The sequence below is a fragment of the Eublepharis macularius genome, chromosome 3 (genome assembly GCF_028583425.1).
Source record: "Eublepharis macularius isolate TG4126 chromosome 3, MPM_Emac_v1.0, whole genome shotgun sequence".
NCBI lineage: Eukaryota > Metazoa > Chordata > Lepidosauria > Squamata > Eublepharidae > Eublepharis > Eublepharis macularius.
The window spans coordinates 180,431,683-180,450,634 of NC_072792.1; the positions used below are offsets into that span (position 1 = coordinate 180,431,683).

Genomic DNA, 18,952 nt, shown 5'->3' on the forward strand with positions numbered 1-18,952 from the left:
GGCTACGTGGAAACGACCTAGGATGCGAAAAGCACTTGCTCCAACCTGGTCATAAATGACAGTTTATGACCATATAATATGAATTATATTTTATATGAACTTATTGTAGTTCTAGCCAATGGTTCCCTTTCATACACATACACACTTTACCAAAATTGAGGTACAAAAGCCACGTGGAATTGTGAAAATATTCTCAAGACTATCTTCAGTTGTAAAACATCTGCAGAATCAAGGCTATGGGTTTTTCTCCCTTTTTTTGCAATGACGTAGTTAAAAGCAAAATTAAAGCATGAGGTTAGATGAAAAACAGAGTATGATCTTAAGACCGTGAGCTGATGGCGGGGCTACATGGGAACGGTCACTCCAAAGGGATAGCATAACTGCCACTGAAGCGTGCCAATTTGTCGATGTTCAAGGTTTACATTTCACATATCAGCTATTTCCTTAACAGTTGTTTCAGTTTTATGGTGAAATTAACCCAACAGGCGGGAGTAAAGGTTCAAGAGCAGTTAACTGGGAGGAAAGAAATATCAGGCATGGTGAAGTAAATTAAACTTTTATTCTGCTATACATATATATATATATATATATATTTATGAGCTCACAATTGAGCCCAGACTTCAGTATACAATGTAGAAAGCGAGAGCCAGAGACATCTGAACTCCAAAATGCATTTCATCAGGAATCACAAGCAGGCTCCAAAATCTGCTTGGACGTTAGTGCAGTCGGAAACACGCTCGCCAGTGGTAAACTACCTCATCTAGAGTCAAACTTGCCCCACGGATGGATTGTTGGAGACATCTCTTGTTTAATGCATGGATGGCCTGGGGAACTGATTTTTTAAAAAGGATTAAAGATAACAGTAATTGGTTGACTCCCAGAAGTATTAACAAAATTAACTTAATCCCAAATCTATTGCACCGAAATCGGGCTGACTGGCTTGTTTGTAAACTGCTTCACAGCTTGACAGAGGCTGAAAATAATGTTCTTTATTAAAGTATTGTTTTAGGATGTCGATCGGCTCCCTTGAGATACATCGGCTTTTCAAATGGCCATCTCCCAGGCCGACTCCAGAGCTCTAATGCTGTAAAAGTTAACAGCATCCTCACTTCACAGGCCTAGCTTGGGGAAAAGAACAACCTTGCAAGTTTCTGCTCATTCAATATAAACCACGTGGTTTACACTCAAATGATGGACAGGAGCCAATCAATCCTATGATTGAGGGGACAATACACATACACACAGGGACTCCGATCCTCCACCTAAAAGCATTCGGAACGATCTCCCACACACGAGTGTGACTTATATCAAAGCTTTTGCTTACAAGCTTTGCCCAAGATGTGTTTATTTCAACAGCTCATGCACCACTGCTCGGAAATGCTGGCAACAGGAGCATGTGGGAAAGAAGGAAAGAAACGGTGTGGGGAAAGGAGATCTTGCATGCGTTACCAGGGTGTTCGGAGAGTGAGCTCACCCTGCTGTATTTCCCACTTGCTTTCAAGCAGGTCCCTGGACTAGAAAAGGGTTGCACAGCCGAGCTGAATGCAACAAGTCGCGGAGAAGGTAAGAAACAGACACACGCAGACACACACCCTTGTTGAAATAATAAATTTAAGCACACACACACACCCTGATCCAACTCACCAGATAAATGTGTAAATATAGAAAACCAGGACAGGAAGTGGTATACGTTTACCTGGACTGTGGATATACCATGATCGTGTGTAATAAAAATCGACACCCCCACCCACCACAATTATAGCCCAATTCTTCTCCCCTCTACCCCTTTCCCCAGCCCATAAATGTCAGGGATTATGAGTGCAAGTTTCATCTTCATTCCAGACAGATAGTTCACCTCGGTAACGTGCCCCCGCCACCACGGCTCTGAGGTCTAACGCTCATTTGTCAGAACCTTTCCGTGGCCTGCGGAAGGTGGGCGCATCCTTGTTCAAGGCATAGATCCTTCGGGAGAACTCTTCAAACTCCCCCAGGACTTGCTCATCACATTCCACAGCCACAGCATGGTCCACGGGGATGTAATTAAAGGCTTCCAGCTGGTCCCCTGTGCCAAACCCGGTGGCTTCCATCCCCATGATCTCTTCGGCTTGCTCAACCGTGCAGAGGAGGTCAGCCCCAAGGGGACTACGGAAGGGGCAAGGTGGCTCATTGGATGCAGCGCTGGGGTCCTCGCTGGGCAATGCCGCACCGTTCATTGCACGAGAGGATCCCAGAAAAGATTCCTGCGGATTCTGGGAACTGTTTAGGGGCCTGCTTTCTCCGTTTAAACTGTTACACGAGTCTTCTCCCTTTTTGTTTTCTTTCGAGAAGTCTGTGGAGGTATCTAAAGAGGAGGATAAAGAGCCCGTCTTTTTGTCAGGTTCTCCCGTAATGGCAACGGGCTGGGATAAAGCAGAGTTGTAACTCGGTGGGGGAGTCTTGTACTGTAATCTCTCGTTCTCTGAGTTGGCCCGTTTTCGGAGTCCCTTGTCCGGAGAAGGATGGCTGCTGGAGAAGCCAGCATCCAAGCCCCCAAATGTAGAACTTTGTCTCTTTGGAACTGGAATGGCACTGGAAATATGATGCCGGTCGCTGTAAAAATGAGAAGGGTGATAATTAGAAAGTGGCATTTACAGAAATGTTTCATCATCTGATCAGCTGTCAAATTCGAGCAACCTAAGGAGACAGTGACAGAAGGCAAAGTGGTTTCGTCCATCAATGTCAACACCCTGGATTTGCGATTAATATGGGTTATCTCCGTAACATATTTGTAACATATTTGTAGCATTGCTCCCATGGGGAAGAATACTGATTCCTCCTCTAGATCAGCGTGCATACTTTATACTCACCTTGTTTATAGGACTCTGATGTATATTCATACGGTTTGTATTTAACAGCAGAGGGTGACGATTTGAGGGTGCAAAGTTCTCTCAAAAGAGCAATACTCTGCTACACAGAATTGTGATTCCTTCCCGTCTGATGAGAGAAGGGACTGTGGTGGGCATTGTGCTGCTAATTATCTCTTTAGAGGCACTTGGGGGAAGGAGGCAGTCTGGCACAGGGTGTGGAATGTTACCTTTTGCCTGGCAATACTAGGAAGGAGCCGCTAGATATCATCAACATTTGTTTAAGTGATAACTGCAGCCTCGGGAGGTAAATACGGCTGCTGCTCTTGGCTGTGTGCTCCCCCAAAGAGTGGTCAAATGGGCTCCCTTTTCATGGGGGACAAAATTATTAAGAAAAAGCCCCCTCCTGACATTTAAGCTCACTTGTAGCTTTTTGATACCCCAGTAGAAAAAGTATACAATATGCAATGATTTAGCTACATTCACAAAAATATCAACAATACACAGAACGTTTTAAGTTTAAAAAAACAAACCCTACTGTGTACACATTTTGTAGCAAGATCAGTGTGTTGCTTTAAGTCCACCAGTGTATTTGGCATTATATCCAAGGGGTTTGTTTCCCTTTTCTTCTTGGCCAAAATTTTTTCTTACCAACCTCCTCCCCTCATCATTTAAACGCACACTCACGCACACACAGACCCAAACAGATTGCCTTGGTATTTAATAAGTTTGCCAAAGGCCTACAAAAACTTCAGAAAAAGACAGAATACAATTCACCGTCTCAAATGTGTATCTTTCCTTCCTTACAAAATGTTTCCTCTGAGGGAGATGACTTGATCGCAGGTGGTTAAAATACTAAACCGTGATTGTCTGGAAGCCAGCCAAAATGCACACTATAGACGAACGGCATGAAAATACTTCAAGGGGGGAAAAATGTAACTTCAACAGCATTTTTTAGAAACTTTTGTGCAAATATGACCTCATGGCAGCGAGAAGTGAAGGTGTTTAAGTTGGTTTGTGGCCACCTGAAACGGCTCAAGCAAGTCCATTGGCCAATATCGCATCAACTGTGCTAAAAAAAAAAAAAGAGTAACAACCGGTTCTCACCTCTTTAAAGATGATCGTTTAAATAATGCAGAATAAAGACAGGGTCAGCAAAAGGTGCCAGGAGGAGACACACAATATGAAGGCAAGTGAAACTGGTGTGTTCTGGCAAGCTGAGTAATTATGAAATACAAGAGTTCTCCTTTAAACACCAGAAAATTTAAGCTCCCTGAGCTCTCAGAGGTCAAAATGCCAAATTCTTATAACTTTGTGACAGGTTCGTTCTTCTTGGGTCTCCTATCTGAAAAGAAGGTCCAGTCTCTTAGCTGGCGCAACCACCTGTGGCTCAGTGGGCATGCTCACACCGTATGCTGTGTACTGAGCAACAAAGTTATTCCCAATTCAATAAGTCTTGCAACCTTTTTTTTAAAAAAAAGAACACATTGAATAATGCGGAGTAGCCGTGACAAAGGGGGTTTCTAAGAGGAGAAAGATAGGCAGGTATACCTACTCCACTACTCTAAGAAAAGGACCACCATCCAAAGGGGAAAAAAATTCCCATTTTTGCAGCAGGATGTGACAGATGACGTATGGATCTCCGTGCAGATGTTCTGCACAAACTGAAAATTGGGGTTGTCTCAGCAGGAGCCATTTGTGTAGCCTGTTTCCTTACTTCCCTGTAAAATGCGATGCTGCTCTTCATTCCTGCTATCACCTAATGTGATACAACACCCTAAAACACAAAATATAAATGTATCCAAGGAATTTGGGGTGGGGGGGGTGGGGGGAATCTCCGCTTCTGCCTGTCTGGAGTACTGATCGGAATATTACAAGTTTAATATTTCGCAATGAACGGCCTTTCTGGAAGGTAAATACAGGCACTGTTAAAAGGTAAAAGGAAGCCAGGAAAGTGACTTTCAGAAAAGATGCTGACACCTTGGTGAACAAGTGCACACATGAAGACGGGCTTGTCAACAGCAATCAAGGGCCCCATTGGCTGTTTTGATAAAGGGCCATTTCCTTCAAGTCACCCATGGATTTAAAATAATTCTGATATGAAAATAATTTCTCAGGACTGGCATTTCTCTCTCAATAAGGTAGCAGCATGCATTAACTTTTTATTCTGTGATCCACCTTGAGTCGCAGGGAGACTTAAATATATAGGACTGAGCCATTTTTTTAGCTCTGTTATTTCTAATGCAGAAAGGCCTCCCAAATTTTCCCCATTTCCCTTGCCTGGCTTAATTTTGCACCTGTTTACAGATGTAGTTTTCTTTTGATTCAAACTGTCCCCCCCCCACCTTTAACAGTGAGGCTGTCAACTAGCCAGTCAGATTTGGCTACCCAACGACATTACTGAAGATAACCAAAGCCGATTCAGAGTGAGGACAGAGCATATTCAGGAAGCACTGCCCTCGCTCGGAATTAACTTCTTCTGTCTTCAGTGATGCTGTTACAGACAAAGATGATCAGGCGGCCTCAGGCAACTCATTCTCTCTCAGCCAAAGATAATTGTGGGGCTGGTGTGACAGTAAGGAGAGGCAGGGGGGACCATGAACACCACCCAGAGCTCCTGAGGATAAAAAAGTAGCAAAGAAAAAGAATCAACTGTCAGAAGAAAGAAGGGCAAAGAAACATGGCATTAAAGCGGCAATTCATCAGAGGGTTGTTGTGGGTTTTCCGGGCTGTATTGCCGTGGTCTTGGCATTGTAGTTCCTGACGTTTCGCCAGCAGCTGTGGCTGGCATCTTCAGAGGTGTAGCACCAAAAGACTACACCTCAGAGGTGCTACACCTCTGAAGATGCCAGCCACAGCTGCTGGCGAAACGTCAGGAACTACAATGCCAAGACCACGGCAATACAGCCCGGAAAACCCACAACAACCATCGTTCTCTGGCCGTGAAAGCCTTCGACAATACAATTCATCAGAGGCTGCAAAGAAGCTCATAAGGGAGTCATTGCTCAAATGCCTCATGGGGGGCAAGCTGCCTGAATATGGGTCAAAGGGCTGGAGATAATGTTATCTGAATGATCCCTTACTGAAAAAAAAAGTTGGAAAATGCCCTGTTGTGGCAATGTGTGTGTGTGTGTGACTTTCTGAGAGATCAAAAATGTATGATCACAGATCCTGAAGTCAATCCACAAGCTTTTAGCTCATCCATTTAGGAAAATGTTCCATTCTGATAACAACTGGTGAACAACAAGAATAACAATAACAGCAACAAGAAATTCACCAACAATAAATACGAGATCAAAATACAATTAGATCATCATTAACCGATGCTTGTCAAAGCAAGCAAAAATTAACCATCAAACATCATTTGATACAGTATGTTTGGAGGAGAAAGATCATTGCTAGCAACAAATTCAAAAAAGGGCCACCATTTCTCATGAAAAGATGAGGTAAGTCGATTTGTCTTGTCATTTTGCAAATTAAACGTTATTTTCTCTAGGATAAATTGATCCCAAACTTTTTTAGACCTCTGTTCTATGGTTGGAGTTGTTTGCTGGTTCCACTTCAATGTTATCAATGATTTGGCTGCAACCAAGAGGCTATTGATTGATTCTCGTCTTACTAAAGGAACGTTAGAACACTGCCAAAGATCTAGAAAAACGATTTGTGGATTGAACTGTGTTTTGTAGCCTGTGATGTCCTCGATTTGAGAAAGAACTTCTTTCCAAAATGTCATAATTTTGGGGCACTGCCACCAGCAGTGTGCATACGTACCGTTATGCCCCACACTTTCCCCAGCTTAGCTCATCCATTTAACTCTTCAACAAAACAAAGCCAGGCTTTCCTGCAGAAGAAACCGTTCCAGCTCCCTCCAAGGAGGGCTCTTCAAGCACGTGCATACCACCTGCTCCAAGCACAGCCCACATGTGCATTTTACTTGTGAAGTGCATAAATGCCGACGGGTGTGGGTACCAGGAGGTAGCATGCAGAGAGCAAATATTTGGAAGCAATAAACTGCGTCTTTGGGACGCGGACATGGATGCATAAATCATTTTAAATGTTAGGCTGCAGAAACCCAATGCAAGCAGTATCACAGAAAAATATGAAACAAGTGTACGGAACTGAACGCATAACTGCAGTTGCGTTAATCAGGAGTGTGTACAACGGAGCCTCCACACAGTACCAATACACAACAGAGCCCATGAAATTCTTAACAGCATTCTGTGCTCTTGGCACAGGCGCTGTCTGTCACAGAAACAAACTGTTCTCATTGATAAGCAGAGGTGGATATACAACTGCCCACAGACAACCTATTTTCTCTAAGTCATACGGTAAAAAAAGTTAACACACATATTTCCCTTGGCAGATCAGCTTTTAAAAATGGTATTAAGTATGGAAAAAGAACGCACCAAAATCTACAGTTTTGGTGCAACGTGTAGGATTATCTGCAAAAGGGCACACAGAACTTCCCAGAACACCAACACAGTGCTACCTTACTCCTTTCCTCCAAGCATTCAACCCTCTCCCTCCCCTCTGGCACGATGATTCTTTAATAGTGAAAACTTTCTATCACAAACACAACTAAAAAAGGAGGAGGGGGCAAGAAGCCATTGGACTTCTTTGTTAAGGCCCTCAAATGAACTCACACTACAAAGGAACCTTTTCGAGGTTTAATAATAATTATTTGATTTATATAATGTCCACTCGGATACAAAGTATGCTATTATTATCCCCACAACAAAACACCCTGTGAGGTGGGTGGGGCTGAGAGAGCTCTGAGAGAGCTGTGACTAGCCCAAGGTCACCCAGTTGGCTTCAAGCGGAGGAGTGGGGAATAAAACCCAGCTCTCCAGATTAGAGTCCTGCCGCTCTTAAGTGACTGACCCAAGGTCACCCAGCTGGCTTCAAGCGGAGGAGTGGGGAATCAAACCTGGCTCTCCAGATTACAGTCCTGCCGCTCTTAACCACTACACCAACCTGGCTCTCTACTTGTAAAATCTACATGCGCATCATAACACCAACCTGCAGCCCCTGGATGCTAAGCATTGGCTCAAGATAATGGGGCAGTGTTGGGTATGAGCTTTTGAGAATTGGCCTTGGACATAAGGTAGAGTAAACAATTTGAGATATGCAGATGACACCACGTTACTGGCAGAAAAGACTTGATGATGGTTAAAGGAGAAAGTGCCAAAGCAGGATTACAGCTGAACATCGAGACAAAAGTAATGACTACTGAGGAATTACACAGTTTTAAAGCTGTCAATGAGGAATTTGAAATTGTTGAAGATTTTCTATTCCTTGGCTCAATCATCAACCAAAAGGGAGTCTGCAATGAAGAAATCAGAAGGAGATTGAGACATGGAAGAGCAGTGGTGAGGGAGCTAGAGAAGATCCTTAAAGATAAAGATGTCTCTCTGAGGACCAAGGTCAAGATAATCCAAACTATGGTATTCTCCATTGCCATGTATGGATGGGAAAGCTGGACAGTGAATAGAGCTGACAGGAAGAAAATGGATTTATCTGAAATGTGGTGCTGGAGGAGAGTTTTGCGGATACCATCGGCAGCCAAAAAGACAAATAAATGGGTGCCAGATCAAATCAAGCCTGAATTCTCCCTAGAAGCTAAAATGACAAGACTGAGGCTATCGTACTTTGGTCATATCATGAGAAGACAAGATTCTCTGGAAAAGTCAGTAATGCTAGGAAAAATGGAAGGCAGCAGGAAAAGAGGAAGACCTAAAATGAGATGGCTTGACTCAGTAAGAGAAGCCACGTCCTCCAGTTTGCAGGATCTGAGCAAGTCTGTTAACGATAGGACGTTTTGGAGGTCTTTTATTCATAGGGTTGCCATAGGTCAGAGGCGACTTGATGGCACATAACACACACAGGGTGCTTCTATATATGCATAACTCCTCCTGGGCAGAGTGCCTTTTGGTCACTGTTGCGGCCAAGTCTCCATACTTACAGCTCTTCTGTCTGGCATTCAGAGCTGAGTTTTCTCTCTTCATGAACATTAACCTTTATTTTGGCACCAGGGTACTGCAGTAATAAGGACCGTACGGATACCTATGTCATCCATGCATAAAATTTGTTTCATCACAACAAGAGCAGCGTAAGTGTTCCGGGACCAAGCTCCATATGACTCAGGCAACAGACTCCAAGAATGACTCACTTCCAATACTAACAGCCTGGATGAAAAAAGTCTTTAACAGAGGCTTAATGGGATGTTATATACCAGTTATTGTTACTCATCTCCATGCCATGAAAAGTTTCAGCTGTCCATTTAGACACATTAAACCTCTATTAAAGGGATATGTTTCTCCAGACGTGTTGGCAACCCTAACTTCCAGAGCAAAACCATTCCTCCCCCCCATTTAGAAGTTTTTTCCTACTGGTCCGAGGCCCTTACTGAAATCTACCAGCTACATTAGAAGGCAAAAGTGGAATAGAGAAAACCGGGGCCATTAGTAGACTTGGTGTGAGTTCTTGGGGGAAATCGTTCAGCTGCACGGCTGATGTATTCAGTTGGCAAGATTCAGAAGCTGAAGCACAGGTGAAGACCGAGTGTTAAAACTGATCATTTCAACAGGCATTTTCTATCAAATTTCTTCTTTAGATTTATATAGCAATTTAATTTATGCAGTGCACTGGATCCCTTTAATAGAGACTTGGTGGGATGTTATTGACCTCCATACCAAGAAAAGCTTCATGCCTATTTGCAAGGCTTTTTTTCAGCTGGAACGCAGTGGAACGGAGTTCCGGAACCTTTTGAAAATGGTCACATGGCTGGTGGCCCCGCCCCCTGATCTCCAGACAGAGGGGAGTTTAGCTTGCCTTCCAATTCATTCGGCGGCACGGAGGGCAATCTAAACTCCCCTCTGTCTGGAGATCAGGGGGCGGGGCCACCAGCCATGTGACCATTTTCTCTGAGGGCAACCCACTGAGAGCGGGACCACAAATGACGCCTGACACAGGTTGGACACTTGTCTGCTTCCCTCAAGTTTTGATGGGAAATGTAGGCATCCTGGTCTTGTAGCTTGACTCTCCGACTGCTGTCCAATGGACTTTTCAACTGTCACTTGTCCAACATTCTGCCAAGCTGCCTACATTTCCGCCTACATTTCCCATCAAAACTTGAGGGAAGCTGGCAAGTGTCCAACCTGTGTCAGGCATCACTTGTGGTCCCGCTCTGAGTTCCACCACCTCTTTTCCCAGAAAAAAAGCCCTGTCTATTTCAGTGGCACGTTAAGGCCGCTCAAACAGGAAGAACGGAAGCCACTTTCCCAAGATCACCCAGCCAAGCCAATAAGCAAAGTGAGGATCTGCAGCCTGTTCTCCTTGTAGCCCCTGGGGTGTAACGGTGCTGAGAACCCACATTAAAACCCCTGCCTGCCCATAATGGGACATATACCACCGATTATGGGGGGAGGGGCAGTGGCTCACTGGCAGAGCATCTGCTTGACGTGCAGAAGGTCCCAGGTTCAACCCTTGGCATCGCCAGCTAAAAGGACTGGCAGCAGGTGATTTGAAAAACCTGTATCTCAAAACCTGGAGAGCCGCTGCCAGCTGTTTAGACAGTACTGCCTTTGATGGACCAAGGGTCTGGTTCAGTATGAGACAGCAGCTTCATGGGTTCATGCGCCTGGTAACCACGGTGCTTTCCTGAGGCATAAAGAGACTTCCATTGCTGTGGGTGAATAACCATTTATTGGGGGAAAGAGCATTCATCAGATGTTCCCGCAAATCTCTTAAGGCATAATGTTGGGCAAATCGACTGAAATCTGCCCTGAGCTCAGTTGGGTGGGCAGACAGAAAGCATAACATGGTTTATCCGACTATCAGCCTGCTTTTCTCAAGTGCTTACCAGAAATCAGAGAGATGTGAACTAGGAGAGATGGTGTGGCAGAAGAGCTGCAAAAGAGATAAAAATCTCTACGAGGCACCATCTTCTCCTACCCTATTCCTACGGATACAGAGGGGCATCTGGCAATGCTTTGTCAGTCACAGGACCAAAAGTCTTCAGCCAGTCAACAGCATGGCCTACCCACGGAATATATGCAGCCATAAATCTTAATTTTAATAGCTGGGGCCCTGTGGATATCAATTTAACCATCTGTACATAGAGGATTGCGCGTGAGCACATTCCACATGCGCACATGCGAACCGGACTCTTGCAGTCAAGCATGCTCCCGGCCGACTGGCCTAGCTGGAAACGCAGCCCCCTAATCTCCCCCCGGAGAGAGGATCTGCGAAAAGCCTCATTACCATTTAGGCTGTGCGGAAGTACTGAGAGGTCCTGTTCAGAATCATCAGGCCTATCTGAGCCTTGGAGGTGAGAAAGAAATGAGGCATAGATATGCGCTGGTGGGGAATGTGATAGTCCCGGAGAACTGCAGCGAATGTCCACACAGATCTTGAAATATTAGCCAGGCAAGGAATGTGTTTTGTCTTGATAATGAGAACATGCCACTCTAAGGAGGCGCTCGGGGACAAAGGCCTACCCTTAAGTCAGACAGCAGAATTCCAGCCAGGAAAGCCAAGTTCTGAATATTTACTCCGGGCAAATTAAGTTATGCAAATGACACGTGTAATAGTAGTATTATTTGATCCATTTATTAGCTGGCTGACACACTCCATCTGGCCCCAGTGGAAGAGGAAGTAGTTCTGAAAGACACAACCATCCATATCTACTGGACAAGGAAAGCTGACTTGCTTGCAAACAGATAATGCTGCCAAAATTCATAATTTCCCCACTTGGAATATGAACCTGCGCAACCTGCAATGCTCAGATATACTGCAAAATCGATCAACGTTTCCTTTAGAAGGTTTTCTACAGCTGTGAACATGTGAAGTTCTGCACATGGACAGAAGGTGCCTTCAACTGATGACTTTATTTTTGTAGGAGTCACAAACACCAAACCGTAACTGAGAGGGCTCAGCTTCTGAAAAAAAGTTGGGAGTTTGTGATGTGATGGCAAAGTGCAGTAGTGGATGTGACGAGACAGTGGAAAGCGGTAACAGAGAATCTCAGGTAGGTACAACAGGGTGCCGTATAAGGGTTTATTTACCAAAAACAAGAAAGGAAACCAAGAAAGGAAGTATTGTGGGTGGGTATGGGAGGTCAGGCATTTAACAGCAGGAAGCTTCCATCCGCCACACCCGTCTCTATCTTCAGAGCCGTTGGCAAATTGCCTTTGCCATCCCCCCACCCCCAGCTTCTCCAACAAAGGGGAATAGAAGCCTGCCATCTTTGAAATGAAAGCCGGGATTTGCAGGCATTTCAATAGACGAAGTTTCTGACTGAATGCCATATGTGCACACGTCCTTTTTCGCAGCAAGAAAAATGGGAGATTCACTGGCTCAGTTCAGACATTACATGAAACCATGGTTTCATCAAATTAACCTTGGTTACAGTGAGATGTCCGAATGCTGGCCATTCTAGTAGCCATGGATAGTGAGTGTATGTCAAAATAGGATTTGAAACCATGGCCTGGTTTATTAACCACAGTTAAGATTGCAGTTTTGTGCGACACACACATTTGGATATCCTGGCTTGTTCAGTCTCACCCAGAATACAGGCTGAGAAACCAGCTGGGGCTTTCTGGAAATGGTGAGGAAAGACAGATGTACACCATCTCCTGTCAATGATCTTTTTCAGGGGGGAAAAAAGAAATTGCCCAGGGTCAAATATTGTGGGCCTCATCATAGGAGTATCCTGACACTCTAATTTACAATACTCCTCCCACGCTGTACGTGAATTATAAGGACACCTTCCTTTTTCTGCTCCTTGTATCTGACGAAGGGAGCTCTGACTCTTGAAAGCTCCTAGCCTGGAAATCTAGTCGGTCTTTAAGGTGCTACTGGACCCAAATCTTGCTCTTCTACGGCAGACCAGCACGGCTACCTACCTGAAACCGCTGCAAACTTGTTTCTTAAATTGTAGTCAGAATTAGATATATGATATGCAACTGAACGCATCTCATATAGTGACACATGGGAAGTGGTCTTCTAAATTATATGCAGCAACCCCCCAGGACCATTTCCCACGTGTCCTTTTATGAGATGACAGCATCATATATCTAATTCTGAACTGGGTCACAGAGTGTGGATTAATAGATCAGCAACATGGAGCTAGGGACAGATCGGGGGTGTGTGTGTGTGTGGATTTCTCTACAAACCTGAAGGAAGCCCCAGCTTTGCAGAAAAATCTGAAATCTGTTTTAAAAAATAAGGGGATTGACCTGCCCTGCAAATAAACCGTGCTTCTAGCTTTAAGAACAACAATACCCACTGATCGGTCAGTCACCATTTTGGAGGTTGCTAGGCAACCACAACAGCATTGCTCAGCCTTCCAAGCCACGGTTTCTGAAAAGAAAAATGGGTGTGGATTTGGAGGCCAAAACAGCCATGGAAATGCCCCTCCCCAAATGTTCCCAGCGGAGGAGGACTCACTGGGGAAGGCCTGGCAGAAGCCCCAGAGGCTCACTATTAACACCCATTGGCCCAGCCCCTACAGCGTCACGGGCCTGGCCCTGGCAGCCACCACGCAGCTCAGCCAGACCTTCTCTGGGTAGCGGCTACCAAGGGGAGGGAAAGAGGGAAAGCTGAAGATGGGAAAGCAGATAGGTTCAGAAAGAGGCTTTAATGAAGGGAACAGGATTATGGATTACCCTGTGTATTGTATGTATTATCTGTTGCTGTTGTATGTAATATCTTGCTCTCCCGGCACTGTATTTCTACTTAGAATAATGCCATTTCTACATTGTTTCACATGTCACATTTAATACATGCTTTTTCCAGGTTTATGCAATTCTAATCGAACTACAGTGCTTATAAGAGATCTCGTCTTATTGATTGCATTGAGTTACATTGTGTAAGAAAATGAGATGCCCCCCACAAGTCCTTACAGCTCCCCCACTTGTTCCAGGACATTCTACAAATTTCTTACTCCTGGTTCCCGCCCACCGTCCCTTGCCTGACTGGACAGGTAAAACAGGTACCTACCACCTGACCATGAGTCCGTGCTCCAGGAAGTTCTTCAGGTTAGGAAGTGTTGGCCTCAGATCTGGAGTCACCAGCCCATGTTGGTATCTTAGCTATGGAGAGAGAGAGTGGGCAGGATTAGCAAGTTCAGAACACGAAAGCGTGCTTCAAAGAGACCTTAAGGCGGCTTTGCAAGCTCCATCCCAAAGAGCTAAGGAATCCATGCGGAACAAGAGTTTGAGGCCTCGTTCTCCCCGAGACGGCAAACCTGTGTCTGGGCTGTGCCACTGCAGGGCATAGGATTGGGTGTTTTGTATTTTTTTTAAAAAATCCTTGCTCACAAAAAAAATAGATCATTAAGCAGAAGCCTAGACGGGAACGCTTCTTTTTGATGCCTTCAATACGCTAATAGTATTGATGCAAAACAGGTAGGGCAAGTAGTTGTTTAACAGAGGGCATGGCTCAATAGTAGAGCATCTGCATGCATGCCGAAGGTTCCAGGTTCGAACCCCGGTGTCTCTAAGGATGTGGAGGTAGGTTATGTGAAAGACCTCCACCAGCGACCCTGGAATGCTGCTGCCACTCTAAGTAGGCATTACAGACTTTGATGGACCAACGGTCGGATTCAGTCCATGTGTGCTTCTCTTGCTTAGCCACCTCACTGAGCTAGTTACATATTCTTACTCTGTTGAAAGCTGCTGTGTATGTCTGGGGGCGAGGAGGACAAAAGCTGCCTTCTTAGCCTGTAGAAATCGCAGGCTCCGTTACGGCTGCTTCTCTAGCTGCAAGCCGCTGCCTGCAAAATCGCCCCAAGGCACAGGGGCTGCACATATATCGCAGACAGCATTAGAATGGTGCAATCTCACTGTGGACGGGATGTGGGAGACGCTCGTCAAAATGGCCAGCCAAGGGTTACAGTCTTATACTGACAGCACGAGGGACCTACAGGATTCAGACGTGCTGCCCAAAGTATGGTTTGGCCACTGATGCTGTTCCTTGGGACCCTACGCTGCCTTCTCCCCTCCTGCATCCCAATCCACTCCCCCACTTCCTAGATTCCAACAAACCACGGCTTGCCTTCAAGCCAGAACTGGAGCCTCAGTTCAAATGGTGCATTCCAGTTCCAGCACCGAGGCATGCAAAGGATTGCACAGACCGTGCTGGAGGCCATGGCAAGTGATGGTTTTTCGGCAAATCAGGACAGGAATTGGAAGAGGAAAAGGAAGGGAAGGAAGAGGGAGATGAAGGACTGTATGACTTTGCAGCTGAACTGTGGTTTGGGCCTTCCGCATGTAAAGGGAGAAAATGTTGGTGTATGTTTGGGGGAGGGATTCAGAAATATATTTAAAAAATTAGGGGAAGAAGCTCTTTCAAACTAAAATGAACTGATGGTCTGGTCTCGTGCATATTTTCTTGGAAAGAAGCTTTACACATTTCAATGGGTCCTAGGATTCATGTGTGTTTAAAATTGCATCCTCAAACCTAATTTAAAGAAGACCTGAAGAAGTCCTGGGCAGCTGCATCTCAGACCCAATTAATTTCATTATTATTATATTATTATAAGAAGAAAAAACAAATAACTTTAGTGCAACCAAGATTTTTAACATCCAGAGTTTGATGTTAATTAAGCAGAGATTTAGGATTTAGTTAACGTCCCATACTGTAACGCCCCGCCCCACCACACACACTTTACCAAGCAATGGATTTTGAGAACAGTCACTTGTGAAACGTTCACCGTTTCTGGACCTCTAGCTAATGGAAGACCTGCTGTGAAAAGTGTGGGCTTACATTTCAGCACTCCAGCCCAGTCCTACATTGGTTGTTTCAGAAACTGAATTGTTCAGATTGTGGACATGCACTTCTCTTGCAAGGAATATTATTTCAGAAGAGATTAGCATGTAAAAACAGCAGTTTTAGGGAAGGGATACTGACGTCGGCACAAATAGCTGGCAACAGACATGAGCAGGTATGAGCAGATGTGATTTTATGCACTCGTTTTACTCGTGTATTTTGTCTCGTCTAGTTCTGCTCTAAATTCTTTTAACCTGCCATCTAGTTCAGATTGTAAGCGTTTACTTTAAAAGAATCAGTCCAAACTTAAAACCATCTCCGGAGGATCTCTTGGCCACTTCCCCAGCAACTGGCCAATGCTACCTCTGCAAACAGGCACTTGGCCTCCAAAGTCTGTTTCCCAGGGGTCATTTCGTAGCAAAAGAGCTGGAGGAACTCATTAGCATAACTAATTAGCATATGCCACACCCCTTGACATGACCAGAAGCGTGTCATTAGCATAACTGATTTGCATATGCCACACCCTCTGACATCACCTATTCTGGCTGTTTTGGACCCAATCCTGGTCATTCAGGGCCGAAATTGGGCCCAAAATGGCAAAAAGGGGCTGAAAATGGCTGAAAAGGGGTCCAAAATGGTCAGGATCAGGCTGCTGCTGAGCGGGAGAGTGATCCACCACCCGTCAGAGGCCTGATCCAGGCCATTTCGGCCCCGATCCAGGCCGAAACGGGCCCAAAATGGCCGAGTCAGGTGGGCGGGGCCACCTGACATGTGACCTCTTTGGGGAACTGCCGGAACTGCGTTCCTGTGTGTTCCCCCTCGAAATGAGCCCTGCTGTTTTCTAATCTAAGCATCCTGGTTTGCCAACAGCACACAGGGCCCAAAGTGAGGTTTTTCCTCCTTCACAGCACCTGCTCTGTTTCTCAGCGTTCTTTTCTTCAAGTAATCGCCTGTGACCCAGGATCATTTCCCTGGATAATCCCAGCCAGTTCAGATCCCATGAACGTGTGCCCAAACTTGGATATTTCGTCCTCCCAAAACATCATTTTACACGGAAATTTTATAGGCCATTTTGTTGCCTTTTCAGCCTGGAGAGGTTCTTTTTGGAGCCCTCTGCAGCCTTCTCCATTTAAAAAAAAAACATTCTGTACAATCTGGAACTAGCCACAAACTTAGCAACCTCCACTGCTCAGTCCAGATAAAAATAAATTTAATAGCACAGATAGCGGAGCACATCTTTTGGGGAACCACTCATTGCTTAATTCCCTCCGCTATGCACAGTGATAAAATTTATTCCTACTTTCTGCTTCCTGGCCTTCAACCACTTAAGTTCTATAAGTGGGCCTGTCCTCTTGGCCTTGCAGCCTCACAGCCCCCCGTGCTGCCTTTTGCCTGCCCCGCGGGACAGGGGGCGGCTGGCTTGCTGCGTACCCCCTGTCCTGCAGGGCAGGCAAAGGGCAGCTCGGCTGCCCACGCCATTCGCCTGCCCCACAGGAGAGGGGGCAGCCGGCCACCCCCTGTCCTGTGGGGCAGGCACATGGTGCAGGCGGCCTCACAGCCCCCCACGCTGCCTTTTGCCTGCCCTGCAGGACAGGGGGCACGCGGCAAGCCGGCTGCCCCCTGTCCCGCAGGGCAGGCGAAAGGCAGCACGCGGGGCTGCAAGGCCGCCCGCACCATCTGCCTGCAAAGAAGCGAATGGTGCAGGCGGCTTCCCAGCCCGCTGCCTCCGCCCCTGCGTGATGTCACCAAAATGACATCATCATGCCGCACCGGGAGCACACGTGCAAGGCTGGACTAGGGTTGCCCCGGGCGCCAGAAACCCTAGATCCGGCCCTGCACTGGTGTTGCACAAACACCTACATTTCCATTTTGCGCGAGTACAAGCGCACATATCTTGTATAGGGCCAAATCAGAAGACATGTTGGAAATTTACTTAAGAATGATTATTTATTTATTTATTCTGCTATATACCGCCTCTCCACCCTGTCTGATGCTTGAGGCGCTTTACAACATACATATAAAATACAAACATTAAAATCAATAACACTATATTAAAATGAAAGACATTTAAGTTGAATGTACTTTCTTTGATTGTCAGGTGTCATGAATGAGCAGGGGGGAGAAATTGCAGATGCACTGAGAAATGAAAAGCAAAATGATCCCTACAAGCATAGGATTGTACGATGTGCCAAACACTAGACTAGATCCTTGGAACCCTGGAAGGTGCCAAAGCCTATCAACTGATGCTGCCGCCACACTACAGCAGGATATGAACACTGGCGCAAAACCACTGCCATGTTCATTTCACTGGGGTTCAGGCAGCAGAACTTCAGCTGATCAGTTAATCCATCTACCACACTGCTGTCCTTGTCCACTGCTTGAAAGAGGAGGGAGCTGTAGTGAACAGATCGATACAGGCAAAGAAGGACAACAAATTAACAAAATGCATAAACATATAAATCACCAAGAAGCCCTCCCCACCCTCCTTCTTTCCTTCCCCATGCCAGGCGTGTGTTTTCTTCTTCCCATCTCCGCCTTTTTCAGAAGGGTCTCCGAAACTTGAAACCTGTAGAAACCTGCTTCCCACTGGCTGCACATTAACATAAGATACCATCAACCCCCCTCTTTTTGGTGGATCCAATATATGAGCTCGGAGCAGAGTGTGCCGCTCTTGGCAGATCTTCTGTGGCTCCAGGAATGAGCCTCCTGACAGCGACATGAAGCTGCTACGGAAATGTTTGAGGAAGCGTTCCTTGGCGCACATGCTGCGTATCATGCTTCTGGGGTTTTCTTGTACCGTCAGGACGGCTGGACGCCTCTCTTCAAATAAAAGATGGTCAGGGCAGCAACATGCATTACGGCTGCAGCACGAGCGTCGGCAACAACAGGGCTGAGACAGCTTGAACCCACAAATGAAATAAATCTAGGACATATTTGTGAGCGCGTTTGTTATTGGGAACACAGCTCAGAAGTTAATGGTCTTAGGGGAGGCTAGATTAAGGCAGACTTAAAATGATTTAAACACCCCTTGCCTGCACAGCGATTACCTTTCAGCGTGGCTAGTTGAGGGCTGCTGTTCACTTATACCTTGCAAAGACCGCTCAGTTCTCACAAGACATTGCATGATGCTTCCAAGCTAAGGCTCACAAACTCTTGTGAATAGAGAGACTCTGGAATTTCACTCTGCTTGAAAGCGCGGCTCGCAGGGATCGTTAAAGGAGCTGTTCACTGGCATTTGATGGAAAACGCCGCAAACTCTCTTATCACCAAGTAAAATTCGAGCTTAGCAGCAACTTAAAGGCCAACAAAATTTTCCAGGGTATAAGCTTTGAGAGTCA

General features: G+C 45.7%; 1 protein-coding gene across 3 annotated transcripts in view; it reads right to left on the reverse strand.

Annotated features, from left to right (window-relative positions):
- Window positions 1-540: 540 nt before the first annotated feature.
- UVRAG (UV radiation resistance associated) overlaps window positions 541-18,952 on the reverse strand; it is a 128,426-nt gene continuing 110,014 nt past the window's right edge. For 2 of the 3 annotated variants that reach the window (XM_054974802.1, XM_054974801.1), the window contains 2 exons: window positions 13,845-13,936; window positions 541-2,589 (listed from right to left, as the gene is read on the reverse strand). In XM_054974802.1, the coding sequence (XP_054830777.1) occupies window positions 1,899-2,589; window positions 13,845-13,936 (783 nt within the window). In that variant the 3' untranslated portion in view covers window positions 541-1,898. Of the gene's footprint in view, window positions 2,590-11,492; window positions 11,505-13,844; window positions 13,937-18,952 lie in introns of those variants that run through there. The other variant, XM_054974803.1, reaches the window with a different exon arrangement.